Source organism: Dermacentor andersoni, chromosome 7, assembly GCF_023375885.2.
Source record: "Dermacentor andersoni chromosome 7, qqDerAnde1_hic_scaffold, whole genome shotgun sequence".
Taxonomy (NCBI): domain Eukaryota; kingdom Metazoa; phylum Arthropoda; class Arachnida; order Ixodida; family Ixodidae; genus Dermacentor; species Dermacentor andersoni.
In genome coordinates, this window is record NC_092820.1 from 21,850,350 (window position 1) to 21,875,391 (window position 25,042).

The window sequence follows — 25,042 nt, forward strand, 5'->3', positions numbered from 1 at the left end:
AATACGGGCAAATTATAAAAAGAAATTTGATTTTGTGTTTTCAACGATGCTTAGTTTAGACGGCCCCAACAAACACGGCATGATGCAAGTGATGCTAGATTAAAGGGACACTAAAGGTTAATACTAAGTCAACGTGGACTGTTGAAATACCATCCCAGAAACCTCGAAACGCTTGTTTCGTGCGAAGAAGAGACTTATTTTAAGAGAAAATGCGTTCTGAAGCGTCCGCGTACCTCTAGCGCAGTTCAAATCACCCGCCCTCCGATCGAGGAGTATTGACGTCATGGTCTCATAGTGACGTTGCGCCGTCGGTGAGTAAAACGGCTCCCGCAGACGGCGCTACGGCTTTTCTGCACAAAACGCAAACGCGCGGCCAGAAACAGAGCCAAGACAGGGCCGACAGCAGCGCGAAAGCGGAAATATGGTGGCTAGCGGAAGGGAAAGCGCGCGACGATAAGCTGCTTCATTATTTTATGACGCCAACTTCGACGTTCGTTGCAATGGACGACCTTGATAACGACACATTGGCTTGCGATGCTGGGCTAGAGTTCAGCGATTTAAGCACTGATGAACGTGACCTGCTGCTGAGCGCTCGCGCTGCCGGCGTAGTTGCGTACTACGACGACGGCGGCCTGCTTTGAAAGGCGCTCCACGCGACTTCAGTAAGTCGGCGTTGAACTCGTAATCCTCTGGACGAAAAGTGCAGCGAGCACACTACGTGATCTTTCTTTGCCAGCGCGCTGTGGTAGAGGTGGTACGGCACTTAACCACTTCGAACGGAGAGTTTCACTCGTTGGCACACAGTGATAAGTAACGTTGGATTCGCCGCTGCAACCGCCCTTGGCCACGTTCCGCGGACCGTTCGCGCATCCCACGACATCACATGGGCGTGGCGTTCTCACTGCTTGTTCCAAATGCAAGTTTCGCGAGCCAGCAGGACCACCGCAGCACGACGCGATAAAGAAACAAGTGAAACTCCAAAGCGCGCGCGGCGCGAAATCGAGCGCACAGAGTCTAGCGAAAACGAAACCTTTCGACCACCCATACTACTCAAGGGTAACGTCAAAATTTAATTTTTTTCCTTAGAATCAACTAGAAGTAGACAAGTAGCATTTTCTTCCGTCTTATAATCTAATGAAATGATCTTTTTAGTACGTGTAGTTGAGTACTAGTGACATAAATTATGCTGAGGAGTGCTTTCGTCATCGGGCTAGTACCGGAATGTCGCTGGGGGGTCTCAAATCGTGTCGTGCATTTACCTCAATTTCTCGGTTACTAAAGCTCTGTTCGCGATTATATTGACGCCTTAGGCGTTCTAGAGCATTGCTTTATCACTTTAACTTGACTTTCTGGTAACCTTTAGTGTCCCTTTAAACTCGTTTTGGGCAGCCTAGCGATAGCTTTCTCAGCAATGCAGGCTTGCAAGGCACGTCCCGGAGGCGTCTCGCACCGCAAATCACGGGGCAACCCTTGGCTGCTTAGTGCGGCCCGCCGAGCGTCATCTGCTAGAGCACGTGGGGGCCGAGGCTCGAAAGCACATAAATAAATCGTACCTATGTGAGCCCAATTCTGCGAGAAAACTTGGCATCAGCTGTTGTTTGTTGTATTTGTGCAGGGTGCAACAGACAGTGCCCGCTTTCACGAGTGTGTGTGCAAGGGGGAGGGGATAAATGGTCTACTTTTCGTTTTCAATTCTGACTGTGGGGGGAGGGGCATACCTTCCCCCGAAACGGTAGATACACCTATGACAAGCATAGCGTCACGCACGCACAGGCAAATATAAATACGTCTCACTCGAAGACCACGAGCACTCATCATCATCATCATCCTTTTCTATGTTCACTGCAGGACGAAGACCTCTCCTTTCGCTCTCCAATTAGCCCTGTCTTGTGCCAACGGATTCCAAGAAGCGCCCGCGAATTTCCTAATTTCATCACTCCACCTAGTCTTTTGCCGTGCTCGACTGTGTTTCCCTTCTCTTGGCATCCATTCTGTAACACTAATGGCCCAACGGTTTTCTAACCTGCGCATTACATGACCTGCCCACCTCCATTTTTTTACTCTTAATGTCAACGAGCACTGGTTGTCACAAAGCCGACGTGATGAAGAGCGCCGGCAGCGAGAACCAAATGATTCGTGCTGCCTCACTTTCGCCGCGACCAAATAAGTGAAAGCAATTTTCAAAGTTCTGGGAACCTCAATCGCGCTATTGAGGTTCAATTGCACTATTGACAGACCAAGTAGCCCGAATCAATGTCTAGATCAAGAATTGAAAGAATACTACATACTTCCAGAGGTGGGGAAATTTACCAGCTGTTACCGAGTAGACTCTGTGTGTATATAGATACCAGCGATGAGTGGGCTGAAGAACAAATGCTGCTGAGACTCCACGTGCAGCTGGTGGACAGGCCAGACCCCCCATTTCCAGGGCTTCCGGCCGTTTTCTGTAGACCCGAGTGATCTTGGTTGGGACTCTAGGCGCATATATTTCCAAGTTTCAAAAGTGGGGGAAGGAGGCAAATGACCTACTTTGCTCCTCCCCAGTCCTGAGACTGGGGGAAGGGCCCCCCCCCCCTCTCTCGGCAGTACACATTTGACCTTCGATTAAGAATGGTGATGTACCGCGGTGTTGGCACTACACCGTATCGCCGCTTGCCACTTCTGTGCGCATCCTACAATGGTAAGAGGGGTTTACTTCGAGTCGGTATGGCGAGGACTGAACTATAGAAGCAGTTTACTTCGTCGTACTTGCTTATCCAATGTTTCAGGCCCGCCGTATAGTGGATGAACTCACAAGCCACTTTAGGCCTGATGAAGCTGTGCTGCACGAGATCGACGCTGCCTCAAACTCAATGTGGACGGCTGGCGAGGGCTGGAAATCGTGCATTTCAACTTAGGAAGCACGTTTCTACTAAATTAAAGCGTCAATGAATATTGTTACGGTGGCAAAAGAGGACAGTCACGATGACGGTATGGACGACGAAGTGGCAACAGCCTCTCGGGATTCTCAGCTGCTGTTTATGTACCTCTCGTAAATACAACGTGGGAATAGTTTCATGCCCGCGATATTTTGGTGGACATGCGGGGCAAGCGTCTTCGCCACGGAGCTTCGCAGCGGACGTTTCACCCAGCCTGGGTACATGCTTCCAGTGGAAGGAACCGCGTCGGCAGCTGCAATGCCGACTACGCATACATACCCAGTACGTTGCTCTACCTGAGCCGCAAGACCCCGACAAGTTCACCGGCCTTGACGGTGTTGACGTAGAAGAATGGCTGAAGATGTATGAGCGCGTCAGCATGGTGAGCAGGTGGGATCCGACCATAATGCTGGCCAATGTCGTGTTCTATCTCAACGGAAATACATGAACGTGGTTTTACACACACGAGGAAGAGCTAACCAGTGGGAGTTGTTTGAAGAGAAGCTGTCCGACGTTTTTGGCAATACGACCGGTCGACAACTAGCCGCCAAGCAACAACTCTCCACGCTTGCCCAAACTGCTACCGAGTCGTATGTCTCCTATATTCAGGACGTCCTCACCCTCTGTCATAAAATCGACACGTCCACGCCAGAGGCGGACAAGGCTGGACACATTAACAAAGGCATCGCGGACGACGCGTTCAACCTTCTGGTCTTTAGAAACCTACCGATGTCGACGCCATCATGAAGGAATGCCGCCGGTTCGAGCAGGCGAATAGTCGCCGTTACACAATCAGTTTACACGGCTTCCAAATACTGCAGCGACCTCTTTTTGTACCCGCCCCACCAACCAACCTAGCTTGCCACCACCAAGCGAAAACGTGACATTGTACGCCGCGAACTCGAAGCAGCGTTTCCTGCCTCGCCTCAAGAGGCGTCTTGGAACAACACTGCTGAGACGATATCGCAGATTCAGTCCGTGGTTCGCCAGGAAATCCCTAATACGGGCCTTCCCAGCGCCTGCTACTTGAGTCGTCCTGACACCTGTCATGCTCCTATGCCTCGGTCTTATCAGTCCACCTTACAGTGCCCGTTATCCCTACACTGCCCGCAATCCGTCACACTGGCGTACATCTGACGACCGGCCGATCTGTTCCTGCTGCGGCCGAATCGGTCACGTTTCCCGTCACTGCCGGAGCCGTTGGCCGTCCGCGCCTCGAAACACCTTCTGGAATTCAAGTTCGCACCGAAGTTCTTGAGCCCGTCGCTTCTACAACGCTTCCGACGCCACTACCTCGACTCGCCGCTACGCTCACTCGCCCTCGCTTCAACGTCGCCAGTCACGTCCGCCCGTGCTTCGCCGCTCGCCTGCCCGACCTATCTAGGTCCGTCCCAGCAAAAAAACTAGGCAATGCGGCACCCCGAGGTGGTGTTGCAATGTCAGACTTGCTGCAAAATCCCCCTTTGACGCTGTTTCCGAGACATAACTTTATTGACGTCCAAGTTGATGGCACACCCGCCACAGCGCTCATAGATACCGGAGCACGCATATCGTTCATGACCAGCCGTCTTCGCCGCCGCCATTTAAGAAAAACTGTTATACTTGCCATTACTCGCTTCGTACGCATCGCCGACGGCAGCACGGTGCCCGTGATTGGAATGTGAACTGCGCGTGTGAGCATTTCCTGCCGCCATACTGTCGTCCTGTTCACTGTGCCGGAACAATGCTCCCATAACCTCATCCTAGGCCTAGACCTCCTCTCTGTCCATTCAGCGCTCATCGATTGTTCGTCAAGTACTGTGCGTCTTGGCCTGCCTCTATTGTACTTTCCTCCGACACCACACAAAATTCACCTCAGACCGAGTGATTTTGTTCATGTTCCACCACAGGTCTTAACATACATCGAAATGTCGCCTTCTCGCCCAGTTCTTGATGGTGGTTACATCTCCGCTCCTATGACTGTCATCGTTCTCGACCACAACGTTACTGTCCCGCATACAATACTGAGGGTCACAGACAATCGCACGTATCTCCCTGTGGTGAATTACGGGCTCACTAAGCGAATTCTGCCTGAAGATATCACCCTGGCTATGATCACTGCTTTAGAAGTTAGCTCCGTTGAGACTTTTGCCTTCGACGCTTCCTGTGAGCCTCTGCGGTCTACCAACTGTACTGATAACGACATTCGGAAAATTACCGCCCTGAATCTCTCACCTGCAGAGGCTGAACAGCTCTGCAGTCTTTTGCTTTCGTACAAGGAAATATTCGACCAGAACAACCGACCTTTAAGTAAGACGTTACTTGTCAAACATCATACACATACAGGCTATATAACACCAATCCATCAGCGACCCTACGGAGTTTCAGCTATGGAGCGCCACATCATCAAAACGGAAGTAGACAAGACGCTAGCGAAAGACATCATTGAGCCAGCGTCAAGTCCCTGGGCGTCATCTGTCGTGCTGGTCAAAAAGAAGGACGGCACATGGAGATTCTGCGTCGATTACCGCCACCTCAATCGCACCACGAAGAACGTCTACCCACTACCTAGTATCGATGGCGCACTGGATTGCCTATACAGGGACATCATTTTCCGTCCATCGACCTACGGGCCGGATATTGGCAGATGGCTGTGGATGATCTCTATCGTGAAAAGACCGCCTTTATAACGCGTGATGGTCTTTACTACTTCAAAGTTATGCCTTTTGGTTTATTCAACGTTCCGGCTACCTTTGAGCGTTGGACTCATTATTCCAAGGATTCAAGTGGTCGATTTTTCTCTGCTACCTAGATGATGTTATTGTGTTTTCACGCACATCCAACACACATAGAGCGCCTTTCAGCTGTACTTGCTGTTTTTCGCAAGGCCGGTCTATAGCTCAACTTCAAAAAATGTAACTTCGTCCACCGCGAGATTACTGTCCTGGACACTTCGTCAATGCGACTGGCATCCGACCGGATCCGCAAAAGATGTCCGAAGCATTAGACGCTTCACTCTCCTTGGTACGGAATTAGAGGACCGAATATGCTCGTGACGCCATCGCCCACGCAGACCATGCGCGCCAGCTTGCCTGCACTCGTTTGTTGGCATCGCAGGAAACTCAACGTCACGGTTACCGATCGCCGCCATCGTAACACATAGTTTTCTCAAGGCTCTCTTGTGCAACTTTGGTCCCCTGGCCGGCGAGTGGGGCCCTCTGAGAAACTCCTTCCGTGCTACAAAGGCCCTTACAGCATTCTACGTCAAGTGACCAATGTCACTTACGAGATAACCCCCGTGACCTCCGCCATGCCACCCGGTTCCACATCATCTGACGTCGTACACGTCTCTCGGCTTAAGCCTTACTATGCCCTTACGAATAGCCCCGTCTGAAGCACCGGGACGGTGCTTTTTCCGCCGAGGGTCGTGTTACAGTGGAAAAAGAGGACAATGACGACGAAGTGCGAACAGCCTCTCGTGATTATCAGCTGCTGCTTATGTATCTCTCGTAAATACATCGAGTAAATAGTTTTATACCCATGACAATCTATACACAAGCACAGATGCTGCGACATTTGCGTTGTCTGTGCGATGTTCTCACGCGGCGGCCGATCAAACATCGATAAGCACACTGTTATTGTCGGCATCGTCAGCAGGAAAGCGTGTCACACTGCTACGACTCTCTCTCGACGATCGCGTCTTCGCCATACTTTACCAGTATGACAATATAGGTGTGAAGGAATAAGAGAGGTTTGGGCCCAGGACCACTCACCAAGGAACGCAATCGACACCCGAGTGCACACACAAGACAGAATTCACAGGGTGTTCAAAATTAAGCCTTATGGTTTTCTTTAAAATTATGCACTGGGAGGCACGCGAAGACCACCTGTTCAAGTAAGCTATGTGGCCAGAGTGACAAAAAGGGAGATGATAATTATCGCTATCAGCATCCCAATAAGCTAAAATTGAATAAGTAAACTTTTTTTTTACTGCCGTACGTGGGTATATTTGTGCTGAAAAGTTATAGGCAGTGTGTTTCTACACAGTATAAGTTGGAAGACTTCTAGCCTGTCTGTGCTCCACGATATCCGACTCCATATTTTAATTGTAGTTCGTGTGATTACGCATGCAAGAAAGTTAGGGTCGGCGCAAAGCTCCTCCCTGATGTGACGCAACAGGCGCGTCACATCAGGGAGAGAGAGCCAGACACTCTCTCTCGGTAATGGAGTATTTTCGCTCCGAAGGAGGCAGAAGACGACTGGCGTACGCAATAACCCTGTCATGACCACGCTGAATTTGCGCCATGGCAGTACCGATTCCGTGGTCACTTGCATCGGTGAACACCTGAGCAGGGCATAAAACGTTGAAGCGGCCGAGAACAGGTGGGGTGGTGAGTAAGGTCGTGATACTAGAGAGAGCAGCAGCTTGGGAGAAGCCCCATGAAAAAGGCACACCTTTTTTAGGAGGTCTGTGTGAGGCCGTGCTATGGTGTCAAAATCTTTAACAAAACGACGGAAGTAAGTGAAAAACCCGACGAAGCTGCGGGCATCTTTTCCTGAGTGTTGCACAGGAAAGTGTTGATGGCACGAATTTTTCCTGGTTCAGGTTGGATTCCAGAAGTGTCAACCCGATGTCCAAGTACAGTTACCTGACGATGGCCAAAATGGTATTTTGTCGAGGTGAGCTGTAGGCCAGCTATTCGAGAAATACCAAGAATGGCCAAGAGTCAGTCGAGCTGTGCGCCGAACATGGATGAGAAGACTATGGCGTCATCCAGGTAGCAACGAGAAGTCGTTCAGTCAAACCCTTAAAGTAAAGAGTTGATCATGCGCTCAAAGGTGGATGGAGCGTTGCATAAGCCACAGTGCATAATCTTGAATTAATAAAGTCCGTCCGGTGTTATAAAAGCTTTTTTTTATGATCGAGATCATTCATAGCAATCTGCCAATACCCGGACCGAAGATTGATGGATGAAAAGTACTGGGCACCATAGAGACAATCAAGGGCGTCATGTATATGGGGTAGTGGATAGACAACCTTCATTTGGATGCGATTAAAGTGCCGATAGTAAACGCAGAACCGCCACAAGGCGTCTTTCTTATTCACGAAAACGACAGATGACGCCCAGAGACTGACGATAGCTCAAAGATATCTTTTGCTAGCATCTTGTCCACTTCTGCCTTGTTGACTTGGCGCTCCAGCGCTGAAACTCGGTAGGGTCGTCGATGAATTGGCTGAGCATCTGCAGTGAGGCTACAATAGTTGACAACGGATGTCTGGCCCAAGGGACGCTCATTTAGGGCAAAAATGTCTCTATAAAGATACATTAAGTTAGGGAGAGCTTTAGCTTCGCCAGGCAAGAGGTCCGGAACAATCATTTTTGCAGTGTCCTCGTGAGAACAGCTGGCAGACTTGCAAGGCTCACAGGAGTCGTGGACGGCAAAAGACTCAACGCAGCAGTCTGGTAAGAACTGATCATGACCAGGGATATTCCTGCTGGTAGCACTTGCTTTATGAGGCCGAAATTCACCACGGGAGGGCAAGTGCGGTTGCTAGTGACAGTTAGTAAGGTATGAGGGACGGTGACGTTGTGCCTGAGAACAACGGCAGCAACTGGTGCAGCGATACACTCACCATCTGGAACTGGCGGCGAAAGTAACGGTTCGATGCACGTCAGGACCTGCGGTAGCATATGAACAAAATCATTCGGACTTGGACGAATCTGGGGTTGAGCTGGAGGATTGGAGAGCAGAGGTAGGTCAAGGTGGACAGTACTTGAGGAACAATCAATGAACACAGAATTATCAGAGAGAAAGTCTAGGCCAAGTATCAGGTCAGGGGGGCCGTGGGCAAGCACAGTGCCAAAGGGACGACAGTATGGAAACCAGCAATGCTTACGCGGGCAGTACCCACTACGCCAACCATTCTGCCGTCGGCGCTTGGTACGACCAGAGTAATAGCAGGTGTGAGAACTTTCTTTAGATTACGCCAAAGGTGAGCGCTCATAATGGAGGTGTGTTCGCCGGTATTTATCAGTTCTGGGACAGGTGTGCCATGCACTTGAACATCTAAGGGGTTGTGTCTTGCTAACAGCATCAGTGGTGGATAGTGCGGCAAATCGGACGGTGCAGCACCACCATGAGGTGCTGCATCGTGAAGTTTTTCGGCAGGGTGGCTCCTGATTACGGCGGCGAAGTAGAACGGCGAAGTTGGGGCGGACGTGGCTGAAGACGTGGTGAGGGCGAGCGAGTGGTGGTCGGCACCAGTGGCGCCGGAAGCGCCGAGGAAGCAACGGAGCGAAGTGGAGGAATACCAAAAGGTGTTTCGGTGCGGAGGCGTTCAACGACTGCGGCAGTGACGGGAAAAGTGAGGCGAGCGATTGTAACTGCCGTCAGTAGCAGCGGCATCGAAAGCGCCGAGGAGGCAGCGGAGCGAAGCGCTTCGGGGCGAAGCGGAGGGATACCAAAAGGTGTTTCGGTGCGGAAGCGTTCAACGACTGCGGCCGTGATGGGAAACGTGAGGCGAGCGACTGTAACGGCGGTCAGCAGCAGCGGCGCCAGTAGCGCCGAGGAGGCAGCGGAGCGAAGCGCTTCGGGGCGAAGCGGAGGGATACCAAAATGTGTTTCGGGGTGCAGGTTTCCAACGACTGCAGCAGTGACAGGAAACGTGAGGCTTGCGAGCGTAACGGCAGTCAGCACCAGGGGCGTCGGACGCGACGAGGAAGCGGCGGAGCGAAGCGCTTGGGGACGAAGCGGAGTGATACCGAAAGGTGTTTCTGGATGGAGGCGTTCAACGACTGCGGCAGTGACGGGAAACATGAGGCGAGCGATTGTAACGGCGCTCAGCAGCAGCGGCATCGGAAGCACCGAGGAGGTAGCGGAGTGAAGCGCTCCGGGGTGAAGCGGAGGGATGCGAAAAGGTGTGTCGGTGCGGAAGCGTTCAACGACAGCGGCCGTGATGGGAAACGTGAGGCGAGCGACTGTAACGGCAGTCAGCACCAGGGGCGTCGGACGCGACGAGGAAGCGGCGGAGCGAAGCGCTTGGGGACGAAGCGGAGTGATACCGAAAGGTGTTTCTAGATGGAGGCGTTCAACGACTGCGGCAGTGACGGGAAACATGAGGCGAGCGATTGTAACGGCGCTCAGCAGCAGCGGCATCGGAAGCACCGAGGAGGTAGCGGAGTGAAGCGCTCCGGGGTGAAGCGGAGGGATACGAAAAGGTGTGTCGGTGCGGAAGCGTTCAACGACAGCGGCCGTGATGGGAAACGTGAGGCGAGCGACTGTAACGGCAGTCAGCACCAGGGGCGTCGGACGCGACGAGGAAGCGGCGGAGCGAAGCGCTTGGGGACGAAGCGGAGTGATACCGAAAGGTGTTTCTGGATGGAGGCGTTCAACGACTGCGGCAGTGACGGGAAACATGAGGCGAGCGATTGTAACGGCGCTCAGCAGCAGCGGCATCGGAAGCACCGAGGAGGTAGCGGAGTGAAGCGCTCCGGGGTGAAGCGGAGGGATACGAAAAGGTGTGTCGGTGCGGAAGCGTTCAACGACAGCGGCCGTGATGGGAAACGTGAGGCGAGCGACTGTAACGGCGGTCAGCACCAGGGGCGTCGGACGCGACGAGGAAGCGGCGGAGCGAAGCGCTTGGGGACGAAGCGGAGGGATACCGAAAGGTGTTTCTGGATGGAGGCGTTCAACGACTGCGGCAGTGACGGGAAACATCAGGCGAGCGATTGTAACGGCGCTCAGCAGCAGCGGCATCGGAAGCACCGAGGAGGTAGCGGAGTGAAGCGCTCCGGGGTGAAGCGGAGGGATACGAAAAGGTGTGTCGGTGCGGAAGCGTTCAACGACAGCGGCCGTGATGGGAAACGTGAGGCGAGCGACTGTAACGGCGGTCAGCACCAGGGGCGTCAGACGCGACGAGGAAGCGGCGGAGCGAAGCGCTTGGGGGCGAAGCGGAGTGATAAGGAAAGGTGTGTCGGGACGGAGGCGTTAACGACTGCAGCAGTGACGGGAAACGTGACCAATTCGGCCGCAGCAGAAACAACTCGGCTTGTTGTCCGGTGTCACCATTCAGGTGGATTCCGATAACGGGAAGAAAGGGCGGGCTGCAGTTGGGCATAGTCATCATCATCATCATCTTCATCAGCCTGGTTGCAGGGCAACGGCCTGGTTGCAGCCTGGGCATCAGCCTGGTTGCAGGGTAACTGCAGGGCAACGGCCTCTCCCATACTTCTCCAACTACCTCCGTCATGTACTAATTTCGGCCACGTTGTCCCTGCAAACTTCTTAATCTCATCCGCCCACCTAACTTTCTGCCGCCCCCTGCTACGCTTCCCTTCCCTTGGAATCCAGTCCGTAACCCTTAATGACCATCGGTTATCTTCCCTCCTCTATACATGTCTTGCCCATGCCCATTTCTTTTTCTTCATTTCAACTAAGATGTCATTAACTTGCGTTTGTTCCCTCACATAATATGCCCTTTTCTTTTCTCTTACACCCATCATTCTTCTTTCTATAGCTTCTCGCGTCACCCTTAATTTAAGTAGAACCCTTTTCGTAAGCCTCCAGGTTTCCGCCCCGTACGTGAGTACTGGTAAGAGACAGCTGTTATGCACTTTTCTCTTGAGGGATAATGGCAACTGCTGTTCATGATCTGATAATGCCTGCCAAACGCACTCGAGCCCATTCTTATTCTTCTGATTATTTCAGTCTCATGATCCGGATTCGCGGTCACTACCTGCCCTAAGCAGATGTATTCCCGTACCACTTCCAGTGCCTCGCTACCTATAGTAAACTGCTGTTTTCTTCCGAGACTGTTAATAGCTACTTTAGTTTTCTGCAGATTAATTTTTAGACCTAATCTTCTGCATTGCCTCTCCAGGTCAGTGAGCATGCATTGCGATTGGTCTCCTGAGTCACAAAGCAAGGCAATATCATCAGCGAATCGCAAGTTACTAAGGTATGCTTCATTAACTCTTATCCCCAATCCTTCCCAATCCAGGTCTGGGAATAGCATTGGAGAGATCGTATCTCCCTGCCTGACGCCCTTATTTATTGAGATATTGTTGCTTACTTTATGGAGGACTACCGTGGCTGTGGAGCCGCTATAGATATCTTTCAGTATCTTTACATATGGCTCGTCTACACCCTGGTTCCGTAATGCCTGCATGACCACTGAGGCTTCGACTGAATCAAACGCTTTCTCGTAATCAATGAACGCTATATATAAGGGTTGCCTATATTCCGCACATTTCTCTGTCACCTGACTGATAGTGTGAATATGGTCTATTGTTGAGTAGCCTTCACGAAATCGTGCCTGGTCCTTTCGTTGAGAGAAGTTTAAGGTGTTCCTGATTCTATTTGCGATTACTTTGTAGGCAACGGACAGTAAGCTGATCGGTCTATAGTTTTTCAAGTCTTTGGCGCCCCCTTTCTTATGGATTAAGATTATGTTGGCGTTCTTCCAAGATTCCAGTACGCTTGAGGTAGTGAGGCATTGCGTATACAAGGTGGCCACTTTTTCTAGAAGAATATGCCCACCATCCGTCAACAAATCTGCTGTTACCTGATCCTCACCAGCTGCCTTCCCCCTTTCATAGCTCCCAAGGCTTTCTTTACTTCTTCCGGCGTTACTTGCGGGATGTCAAATACCTCTTGACTATTCCGTCTTCCATTATCGTCGTGGGTGCCGCTGGTACTGTATAGATCTCTATAGAACTCATCAGTAACTTGAACTATCTCATCCATATTAGTAATGATATGGCCCGCTTTGTCTCAACGCATACATCTGATTCTTGCCTATTCTTAGTTTCTTCGTCATTGCTTTTAGGCTTACTCCGTTCCTGAGAGCATGTTCATTTCTATCCATATTATACTTCCTTATGTCAGCTGTCTTATGCTTGTTGATTAAATTGGAAAGTTCTGCCAGTTCTATTCTAGCTGTAGGGTTAGAGGCTTTCAATCATTGGCGTTTCTTAATCAGATCTTTCGTATCCTGTGATAGCCTACTGGTATGCTACCTAAAGAAGTTAGCACCAACTTCTATTGCATAATCTTTAATGATGCCCATAAGGTTGTCATTAATTGCTTCAACACTAAGGTCATCTCCCTGAGTTAAAGCCGAGTACCTGTTCTGTAGCTTGATCCGGAATTCCTCTATTTTCCCTCTTACCGCTGACTCATTGATCGGCTTCTTGTGTACCAGTTTCTTGCGTTCCCTCGTCAAGTCTAGGCTAATTCGAGTTCTTGCCCTTCTACGGTCACTGCAGCGCACCTCGCCGAACACGTCCACATCTTGTATGATGCCAGGGTTAGCACAGAGTATGAAGTCTATTTCCTTTCTAGCGTCAGCATTCGGGCTCCTTCCCGTCCACTTTCGGCTATCCCGCTTACGGAAGAAGGTATTCATTACCCGCATATTATATTGTTCTGCAAACTCTACAAATAACTATCCCCTGCTATTCCTAGAAAATATACAATATTCCCCCACTGACTTGTCTCCAGTCTGCTTCTTGCCTACTCTGGCATTGAAGTCACCCATCAGTATAGTGTATTTTGTTTGGACTTTACCCATCGCCGATTCCACGTCTTCATAGAAGCTTTCGACTTCCGGTACATCATGACTGGATGTGACTGGATGTAAGACCTGCCACCCTCTCGTTAATGCTATATAATTCTTGTGTGTTACCAGCTACATTCTTATTAATCAGGAATCCGACTTCTATTTCTCGTCTCTATGGTAAGCCATCGTAGCACAGGACGCGCCCGCTTTTTAGCACTCTATATGCTTCTTTTGTCCTCCTAACTTCACTGAGTCCTCTTATATCCCCTTTACTGCCCTCTGATTCCTCCAATAGCTTTGCTAGACTCGTCTCGCTTGATAACGTTCCAGTCTTAAACGTTGTGAGGTTCAGATTCCAATGGCGGCCTGTCCGGACCCCGGGATTCTTAGCACCCTCGGCTGCGTCACAGGTCTCATCGCCGCCATGATCAGTTGCTTCGCAGTGGGGACTGAGGGCCGGGGTTTGATTGTTGTATTCATATAGGAGGTTGTGGCCAAGTACTGCACCAGGGTGGCCAATCCTGCTCTTGTGAGGGAGTGCGTTACCGGTTCTGGTCACCGGGATCAGGCCACACTCCAGGCCTGTTTCAGCAATTTTATCAACACGCGGATTTTTTTTTATTCCGGTGCGAAATTGCGCAACACTGGGATTCGAACCGGGCATGGTCATAGGAGGACTCATACGGGCGTCAGGGCGATTAACAGAGCAGGCAGTAGAGATGTCCAGGTTAGCGACTTCCTGGCAAACCATGGACTGGATCAAGGATATTGTTGCGGAGGAGGCTTCCGGTCTCTTTCTCCATCATCTTTGTCTCCCCACACCCATTCCCCATGCAGGGCTGTTGGTGTGTCCTCCACTGAGGGGTAGTTGCTGCGCTGGAATTGTCTGTTCCATTTCCATCTTCAAAGTGACTACGACGATGACGAGTTGTCCTAAGGTGTCTGCTGGGCCGAGGCGAGCAACACAGCTTTGAGTTGGCGACGCACAATGCGGGTCACGTTGTCGCATTAGGGTGGTGGGTTGTCTTCATCGATGTAAGAGGATGTCGCGACGGTATTCGACAGGCGGAAAAATTTATGGGTGACACGGTGGTTCATCGCTAGCTCGAAGCGACGGTATTCCTTTATGATGGCGTCGACAGTAGAAATGTTAGAAACCAGGAGATTAAATGCGTCATCCGCAATGCCTCTGAGGATGAATTAATGAATGAATGGCTTTATTTCCCATAAAATAATTTCTATGGTGAGGTTTTGGGTAAAAAGTTGCGCGCAGGCAGCTTGACCAGCCCATAAACCCATGAAATTCAGGCAACAGGAGGCAGCGGGTGCTCACATGTGATTACACAGGAGGACAGACGTCAACTTAAAGAAATGTATGTATACAATAGGGAATACATTTTAATAATTACAAAACAAGTAGCCTGTGTGCACAAGGAAAACATTAAATTTAAACGTGAGCATGCTACATTAGTTTAAAAAAATTTTAGAATAAGAAACTGAAGCAATATGTTCAGTACAGTACATACTCAGAAAAAGAAAAGGAAAAGGTAATATACAGCATAGCGTATGCACAAACTCAATAAAGAATAACGAAGTTACTCTGACTAGTATATTTGCAAGCTCCATAGGGACAGAACATCTATTTCTGTAAGGCGAGGTTGTTTAGTAAAGTCGGAAGTGTGTGTCGAGGCATTTACTGACCGTAATTCGTTCTTGAATGTTGAATGTTCCATTGTTCAGGTGCCCTTGTGTCATTGGCTGCAACGTATTTATGTAGACGAGCTATATTTCGGATACCGTTAACTGCATGCTTGATTCCTTGCTATGTCATTGCCAAACGGTGATGAAAGAGATTCTGAATTCTAAGTAAATTGAGTGTTGTGAACAGTGGCCTAGGGAGACATCGTAAGCTTATCATATATCAAACGTATTATTCTTTCTGCGAGATATAGAGACAGTGTATATTGGTTTCGGAGTCCGTACCTCATACTAGATAGTAGTAATTTATATGACTTAAGAATAAAACATTGTAAATTAGTATTCTTATGTTGCGTGGAAGATATTAAAGGCATTACACTGCGCCTGCAACTTGGGACACTTCTCGAGCCAAGAACTCGTAATTGGTGTTCCCCGTCATGTGGTTATCGAAGGAGACACAAATCTTTTTTATTGTTTTTACAATTTCAGTTTGGGAGCTCCCTCTAAGGAAAACTGCTTATGGTGTAACTTTCTTATTTTTAGCTTGAAACATCATTGCATTAGTTTTGTTAGCATTAATTTGAAGGTGGTTTTCAACAGACCATTCATATGTTTTCTTTGAAACGAGGGTGCTGTCGTTATGAGGCTATGTGCATCCTTCGATTTAAATAGGGAAGTTGTGTCGTCAGCACAAATAACAAATCTTTTGTTAGGATCGCCTTTAACCAAGTCATTTACGTAGAAATAAGCAAAAGGGGTCCCAACTTCCTTCCCTGGGGAACGCCAGTCTTGACTGGCCTGACATGTGATACAGCGTCAATTTGCACTTGCATTTCAAGTACGATGCGATTAAGTCGAAAGCTAGCTAGCTATGCCCCGTATACCATAATAAGTTAATTTTTGCAACAGTACAGCATGATTTATACTGTCAAATGCCTTACTGTAATGTATAAATACTCCTAGGGTTGAAAAACGTTCTTCCAGGTTATCCAGAATTAATTTTTTTTGTTCAAGAAGGACAATTTTCGCGGATAAACGTTTGCGGAAAGCATACTGGCAACTAGAAATAAATCCCCTTTTCATTAAATGCCGTTATACGACAGCCAATAATTTCTTCTATTCCTTTCGAAAAGATGGGTAGTATTGAAATTGGTCTACAATTACCCTTTGTGTCTTATCTCCTTATTAAATATTGCAAGTACGCTGGCAATCTGCATTCTGCATGGCAATCTGCACGGAAAATGGTGGCTGCTTCAGACACAGTAGGAGGGCTGAAGAAAATGGAGCACGAACATGTTGACAGGAGTACTTCGTCGGACTCTTCCATGGACGTGTCGATTTTGTGACAAAGAGCGAGGACATCTTGAATATAGGAGACGTATGACTCGGTAACTTAATAAGAGGTACAAAATGAAGGTTGTACAGGTGTACGCCCCTACATGCAGTCATGATGACGAGGAAGTCGAAAGCTTCTATGAAGACGTGGAATCGGCGATGGGTAGAGTGAAAAAAAAATACACTATACTGATGGGCGATTTCAATGCCAAGGTAGGCAAGAAGCAGGCTGGAGACAAAGCAGTGGGGGAATATGGCATAGGCACTAGGAATACCAGGGGAGAGTTATTAGTAGAGTTTGCAGAACAGAATAATATGCGGATAATGAATACCTTCTTCCGCAAGCGGGATAGCCGGAAGTGGACGTGGAGGAGCCCGAACGGCGAGACTAGAAATTAAATAGACTTCATACTCTGCGGTAACCCTGGCATCATACAAGATGTGGACGTGCTCGGTAAGGTGCGCTGCAGTGACCACAGGATGGTAAGGACTCCAATTAGCCTAGACCTGAGGAGGGAACGGAAGAAACTGGTACATAAGAAGCCGATCAATGAGTTTTCGGTAAGAGGGAAAATATGAATTCCGGATCAAGCTACAGAACAGATATTCAGCGTTAACTCAGGAAGATGGCCTTAGTGTTGAAGCCATGAACGACAATCTTATGGGCATCATTAAGGAGTGTGAAATAGAATTCGGTGGTAACTCCGTTAGACAGGATACCAGCAAGCTATCGCAGGAGACAAAAGATCTGATCAAGAAACGCCAATGTATGAAAGCCTCTAACCCTACAGCTAGAATAGAACTGGCAGAACTTTCGAAGTTAATCAACAAGCGTAAGACAGCTGACATAAGGAAGTATAATATGGATAGAATTGAACAAGCTCTCAGGAACGGAGGAAGCCTAAAAGCTGTGAAGAAGAAACTAGGAATTGGCAAGAATCAGATGTATGCGTTAAGAGAGAAAGCCGGAAATATCATTACTAATATGGATGAGATAGTTCAAGTGGCTGAGGAGTTCTATAGACATTTATACAGTACGAGTGGCACCCACAATGATAATGGAAGAGAGAATAGTGTAGAGGAATTCGAAATCCCACAAGTAACGCCGGAAGAAGTAAGGAAAGCCTTGGGAGCTATGCCAAGGGGAAAGGCAGCTGGGAAGGATCAGGTAACAGCAGATTTGTTGAAGGACGGTGGGCAGATTGTCCTAGAAAAACTGGCCACCCTGTATACATAATGCGTCATGACCTCCAGCGTACCGGAATCTTGGAAGAACGCTAACATAATCCTAATCCATAAGAAAGGGGATGCCAAAGACTTGAAAAATAATAGACCGATCAGCTTACTGTCCGTTGCCTACAAAGTATTTACTAAGGTAATTGTAAATAGAATCAGGAACACCTTAGACTTCTGTCAACCAAAGAACCAGGCAGGATTCCGTGAAGGCTACTCAACAATAGATCATATTCACACTATCAATCAGGTGATAGAGAAATGTGCGGAATATAACCAACCATTATATATAGCTTTCATTGATTACGAGAAAGCGTTTGATTCGGTCGAAACCTCAGCAGTGATGGAGGCATTGCGGAATCAGGGTGTAGACGAGCCGTATGTAAAAATACTGAAAGATATCTATAGCGGCTCCACAGCCACCGTAGTCCTCCATAAAGAAAGCAACAAAATCCCAATAAAGAAAGGCGTCAGGCAGGGAGATACGATCTCTCCAATGCTATTGACAGCGTGTTTACAGGAGGTATTCAGATACCTGGATTGGGAAGAATTGGGGATAAAAGTAAATGGAGAATACCTTAGTAACTTGCGCTTCGCTGATGATATTGCCTTGCTTAGTAACTCAGGGGACCAACTGCAATGCATGCTCACTGACCTAGAGAGGCAGAGCAGAAGGGTGGGACTAAAAATTAATCTGCAGAAAACTAAAGTAATGTTTAACAGTCTCGGACGGGAACAGCAGTTTACGATAGGTAGCGAGGCACTCGAAGTGGTAAGGGAATACATCTACCTAGGACAGGTAGTGACTGCTGATCCGGATCATGAGAGTGAAATAATCAGAAGAATAAGAATGGGCTCGGGTGCGTTTGGCAAGCATTCGCAGTTCATGAACAGCAGGTTGCCATTATCCCTCAAGAGAAAAGTGTATAACAGCTGTGTCTTACCAGTACTCACGTACGGGGCAGAAACCTGGAGGCTTACGAAAAGGGTTCTACTTAAATTGAGGACGACGCAACGAGCTATGGAAAGAAGAATGATAGGTGTAACGTTAAGGGATAAGAAAAGAGCAGATTGCGTGAGGGAACAAACGCGCGTTAATGACATCTTAGTTGATATCAAGAAAAAGGAATGGGCATGGGCTGGACATGTAATGAGGAGGGAAGATAACCGATGGTCATTAAGGGTTACGGACTGGGTTCTGAGGGAAGGGAAGCGTAGCAGGGGCGACCGAAAGTTAGGTGGGCAGATGAGATCAGGAAGTTTGGAGGGTCAACATGGGCACAATTAGTACATGACCGGGGCAGTTGGAGGAGTATGGGAGAGGCCTTTGCCCTGCAGTGGGCGTAACCAGGCTGATGATAATGATGATGATGATGATGACTCGGTAACACTTTGGGCGCGGGCCTTGTGGCGGCTAGCTGTCGACCAGAGGGATTGTCAAAAAGAACGGACAGCTTCTGCTTGAACAACTCCCAGCTAGCAAGTTCCTCTGCATGCCTTTGGAACCAAATACGCGCAGTTCCGTCCAGATAGAAAATCACATCGGCAAGCATTATGGCCGAATCCCGCTTTTTCATCTTGATGAGACGTTCGCGCATGCTGAGCCATTCTTCTACGCCCATACCGTGGTGTTCCGGGGTCATGCGGATGTGGAAGGGCAACGTACTGGGTGTGGGTAGCCGACGGTGCCGGTGCAGGCGTAGACCAACTGTCGTCCCCAGGAGGCACTGTCACGAGATGGATGTGACGTCCGCTGCGGAGCTCCATTGCGAAGAAGACGGGTACCCCGTAGCTCCACCAAATTTTACGCGTATAAACCTATTTACAATATATCTACAAAAATCGAACGTTGGCGATGACGGAAGAGAGTCCAGCCAAACTGTGTCAACTTTTCGTCGTCTTCAGGACCATCGTCATTCTCTTCTTCGCCTCATCGTAACAATATCATGAGAATAGGTCTGCCATGGTCTGCCACAGGCAGACTCTGCCTACTATTGTCGGCCGAATGTTGGCGCCGCGCCGTGACGTCGACTTCTTAAGAACAACGGTGTCCTGTCGGCATATATTGTGACGTACCAGAGGTTAACCGAATATCGTTGTGAACAGCTGATATTTCTACCGAAACACATCACGTCGTCAGCACTGCGCCGACAATACGCGAGTTGGCGTCCTCGTTGCTGCAGGCTGCCCGCGCATACGCGCGTGTCACGAATCTCCGACGCCGTGCAGAACGTTTCCGGCGCTCGCCGCTGCTGTACAGCGCAGGCACACTCGGAACATGCAAAAGGCAGGTTTGGCATAAGTTTTCTTTCTTATTTTATTTCACGGGTTTCTTCCGATTTCTTTTTTTCACTCACGAAAATTTTACTCTCGAGTTCCAACATGGAAATTGCTAATTCCCTTGTTTTCATCCGTCTAATTTAACCACCCTATTCATGGCCAGTCCCCCACTGTAGGCACGCGGCGCAACCACTCAGGTCGACAAGTGCCACGTTGGAAAGGGATCAATATCAATAGCGACAACAACAAGCACTGGTCTCTCTTTCCCGTGGTCAGGCAAGAGCCCTCGGAACAGCACTGCTCTCTCCTCGGTTACTGCAGCATCACGTGGGCTCGCCCTTGCGAGAGCAACTTTAGAGCGGTTCTGCGTGCTCTGGATTGACACACTGGAACGTAGCAAAACAATGAGCTCAACATACCATGGCGGTGCTGTGGACTGACGAATTGGCTGTGTTCGTAGTGATAAAAAGGAGCCTATGCTAAAAAAAGAAGAAAGATAAACGCACAGTAATTACCTTTAAAAGATTTCCGTGCTGTGGCAATGAGCTGCTCACGCTTTTTCCTTCTTAAAGCGTAAGATATTTGCCAAAAATTGTGTGATGGCATTCCCGATGAAATGGTAATTCTTCCTGCTTAATGCAAAGAAAAGAAAACAAGGCGGAAGTCTGTAAACTCAGTAGGACTTTAATTTCTGAAGGTTCCATGAACGTGCCGTCCCGAAGGGTCATTTTGTCATTGTTTTGTTCTTTTGCACGGTACAGTCGCACCTCACTATAACCAACAAGGATAAAACGAATTGTTGGATATAAGAAATTCAATAGAAAATGTCTTGCGAATATCAGAGTGCAACAAATATGTGCTTATAACGAATGCCGAATCTAACGGCGCATTTTTTGCATGTTATACTACTTGAAGTTTGAGTGTATACCCAAAGCCGCGTCTACTAAAATGAGTCATGTTGACCTTTATAATATGGGAAGTGCATATTGAAATTGCGTACTGCTTCTTGTAGTGTCGTTTTTATATTATGACCCGTCCATTCGGTAACGTTATAAACAAGAGTGAAAGTAGACATCTAAATAACCTGCACGTAGACTTGTTGCGCTGGATGTTTGAACGTGCCATTTCGCGTGCAACCTGTTTGCGAGCGATTAGGTTGTGTTTAGTTCATTTCCCAGCTCAGAGAAATGAGCCGCGCTGTTGTAGCTATATAACGACACCTTTACTTTGTCTTTTCGTTCAACCTTTATTTGTACTGCTCATCTTCAGAATGTATCTGCCCTTCCTTAAAGTAGCTGTGTTCGCGCTCATCGAGATGGCACAAAATTCTTGGCCTTATGCCGACCATTCTTCGAAACTAGCATTCATGACAAATTTATTTCTGCTGAGTTAATGAAGTTAAGTATGTAGCATCAAGTGCTTTATTTAGATTGCAACGAAACCTCACATACTATAAATTCTAGGATCGAGAAGGACACAGGGAAGCTGCAAAGCACGTTGTCGATATATACATGCAAAACAAGCTCGTCTAATAAGAAGCATGCACAAAGTTAAAGCACGAGGAGGACCGACGAAAATGTTTAACAACGCAATAATTATCTATGTTTTCGCAGTCCGACAAAATGTTAAGGGGGCGAAATGTCTGTAACCACGCATTCTTCTTGCATTCGGCAGTGTTTCCACTCGAAAGCAAACCAGCTACATCAAGTAAATAATGCGGTTATCTGTGAACACTGCGTGGAATTTTGTACGTACTGGACTTTGGAGATTGTTTATCGCCTGTTTGGGGGCCTCGCATTAACTCCTGGACGCGCTATGGTGGACGCTCTTTACTGGTGTTTCCTCAGCGCTTCATTAGCAGCAAAAGTGGCATATAGACGGAAGAAGATTGAACAGAGCGTGATCGTCATCCATTGTTCAATTTCGAGTTTTCTCATCTTGTCAAAACTTTGTGACTCTCCGCATATCCGCACTTGCCGTTCCTTGGCCTCCACCAGAGACTTCGAAGTTCGGCAAGAAAATTTGAAGTATTTTTACAGGTGAACTGTAGTTTGTCGCTAGCCAGATGCTTCCATGTGCCTCTTCTCATGACCCCCAACGGCATCAGTGAGCTTTTACGACAAACAGCGGCCCTATTGCTTAGTGTCTGGGCTTTGCCTGTTTTAGTGCGTAGCAGTCTTTGGCTAGGTGACCGTGATAATTTTCTACTCTGTTTTGTTCTTCCTTCCGTTTGGTGCCCCCCATAAAACCATAGCGCAATCAAAGCTTGAATAGGTAAACTTATGTGAATGCACAAACTTCTGTATGATTACCACCATCTGCTTGTAGGCAGACGAACCTCCGACGCGATATTTTGTCAGAAAGCTGCCAGTTTCCAGCACACATCCGCCCAAAGCCTGTGTCGCACCATAGGCCAGAAAATAACAATTTTTGAGTGAGCTCATTGCTAGTATTACTTTGATTATGACAATTCTGTGACTACGACGCGTCCTGAGAAACTGCTCATTGACGAGGAATAGAGGCGTCAGAATGCGGCGAGAAAACGCATACAAAACGCAACACTTAAGGAGGCGCAGTTAGGTCACTGGCGAGGACTTGCACGTGAAAAGTACATGTGTAAAGGCAAGCGGCGAGAGAATTTCGTATGGAATGACTGAGAGAAGCTTCTGAATTGGACACGTTGAACGAATGCGAGCACGTCGGTGGGCAAACTAGGCGCGAAAAAAAGTGCTACAACAATAGGCACTCTTAGAAGGAAGAGTCATAAGGGAAAAGAAATGGCAGCAACTCCCCCTGGAAAATTTGTATTAGTGCATAGCATTTTTTGAGTCATTACATATAATAAATTATACTTGGTGTTCTAGCAAAATTATAACTTACCAAACACAACGCTGGTGTTAAAAACGGGTTTACTAGCGAGATCATCATAGTATACGCGCTATTCTTCTGCGGTTGCTTATCTCTTAAAATATAGCAGTCTTGGTTACATGGGTAGAGTATAGGCTTCATAAGTAAGAATTCCATAGAATGCTACGCACGGTATGGTGAGTCCAAAGCTGTGAGTTCCCGCCCCAAGTTTTTTCTGCTCTAACGTTTATTTTTATTGCCTGCATGCCCTTTTCCCAACGTAAGGTTCAAAACTAGACTGGTTTCTGTGCCCTTTTTCTTATCAATCACTTATATTAATATCTTTTTTCTTCTACATCACCTGAAAAGACATAAAATGGTAGGTATGGCTAGGGAAGAGTGGAGCCTCCTTCTATACGGCGACAGTGTACATTGTCTACAGTCAACATATAATGCGAGTGTAAGTACGCTAAACAGCTTGGCATAAACCCTATATAGCAGTACCAAAGCTCAATATTTTGCCCATTCATTTTTCTTACTTAAGGTCTGCCGCTTCTTCAGCCGCACTTTAAGTAATGTAAGCTGTAGTGCAATTACGTACTGAATTTCGTCGGCTTAATGGCCGACTTCTGCGCGGACCACATTGATCAAGTAATGGGCAGGCGTTACGGCATCATAACCGAAGATACTGTACTGCGGCCCTCTTGCAGGCATCTCTGTCCCTCCTGCTGCTCATCTTCTTCCTATTGGCTCCCACGGCTCTCCTGACACCCAGAGTGGCGGCAGCAGTCGCCCCCTGGTGGGCGGAGCAGGCATCTCCGGCGGGGCTGACCGTCCAGCGTCGTTCGCCGCCGGCGTTGGACCTCCAGGCGGCGCTTCTGGCAGCGCTGCCCACCGGTGATCTGTGTCCTTCACACGCCGGCGTGCGGGACCTCTGCCAACAGTGCGCCAAGGTGACCAAGGACCCCAAGGCGTTCCGCATGTGCTGCAGTAACACACGCGAAGCACGTACCTGGTGCTCTAGCTTCCTCGACTTCGGACTCAACTAAGCATGCTCCTCATGGATGTATCTTTGGCCTCTCTCACCGTCAACGATGCCTTGACAACCGTAGCAGCAACTACGAAGCTATCCCCCAGACCACTGCTATGGATCCGTTCTATTACGTCGCCCGATTCCAGCATGGATGCCAGACAATCTTCGCTATTTATTCTCGCCACCTTTTTTCTTCGTTAATGCGCTCGGCAAAATCGTGCAGGCAGTGCGATATATCAAGGTGACTTTGTTATCCTTTTCATGGCTATTCTATCTAAATGCCTTCTATAAAAGAATGAAATGCCGCCTGAATTTTGTAACCGCACTGCACTGTGCTTTCTAGAGCACCCGGTTGCCAGAGAAACGTACACAGCGTTCAAAGATAAAGTAGGAAAACGTTTTTTCGACTGATATTTTTCGCAACGCTCATTGTATTTAACAAATTGTCCAAAGCAGCACACTATTCCTTGTATACATAAACACTCTTAATGCTTCAATGGAATTGTTTCTTTTAATTAATACGAGTACTGATGTTTTCGCCATTAGGTGAATGGCTAAGTACTGCCAGTGTTAAGAGAGCTGTTCGACCAAAGCTTCTGTATTTGTCTGCATTTCTTGAATACCAGCCGTTGCATTTACTTAACACAGTGAGCAGCTCACTGACCTGTTGTTAGAGCCTCTGCAGCATTCATTTCCACGTTCGGGTCTTCATATCTCACCCTTCTTGCATGTTGTCGATGTTGGTGCCTCTGAACTGGGTGCGGACACAATCGCGAAATCCGCCTTAGAGTGTGTATCCGTCCCGTTTATTTCTTTTCGCGAATAAACTGTACACTTCTGTGTAGTGGAAACTTTTGACATGCTCCTCTTTCCAGGTACCTTTATTGCTCGATAAACTGCAAGAGAGTTCGGTGCTTGGCTATCTCATATTCAGCTTTCCTCGAAATCGGGGTTTAGTTCACGTGGGTGCCAGCACGTGGTGTATTGACGTTATACTTTTTAAACTTCCAGCGGTGACGTAGTGATGACGTCAACGCAACGAAATAAAATAATAAAATTATGGAGATCCCACGCACTGTGACAATCGATGTAAGCGAAGCTTTCCGTGCTGGATGCTTTTATTGACGATAATTAGCGGTGATGTTGACTGCTAAAGTT

The 25,042-nt window shown here is 48.3% G+C and overlaps 1 protein-coding gene across 1 annotated transcript in view; it reads left to right on the top strand.

The window, feature by feature from the left end:
* The window catches only part of LOC126535526 (uncharacterized), a 48,273-nt gene extending 23,534 nt beyond the window's left edge, over positions 1-24,739 (top strand). Inside the window, exon 2 of the mRNA XM_050182339.3 lies at positions 23,562-24,739. Coding sequence (XP_050038296.3) covers positions 23,562-23,900 — 339 coding nt within the window. The 3' untranslated portion in view covers positions 23,901-24,739. The remainder of the gene's footprint in view (positions 1-23,561) is intronic.
* The last annotated feature ends 303 nt before the right edge of the window (positions 24,740-25,042 follow it).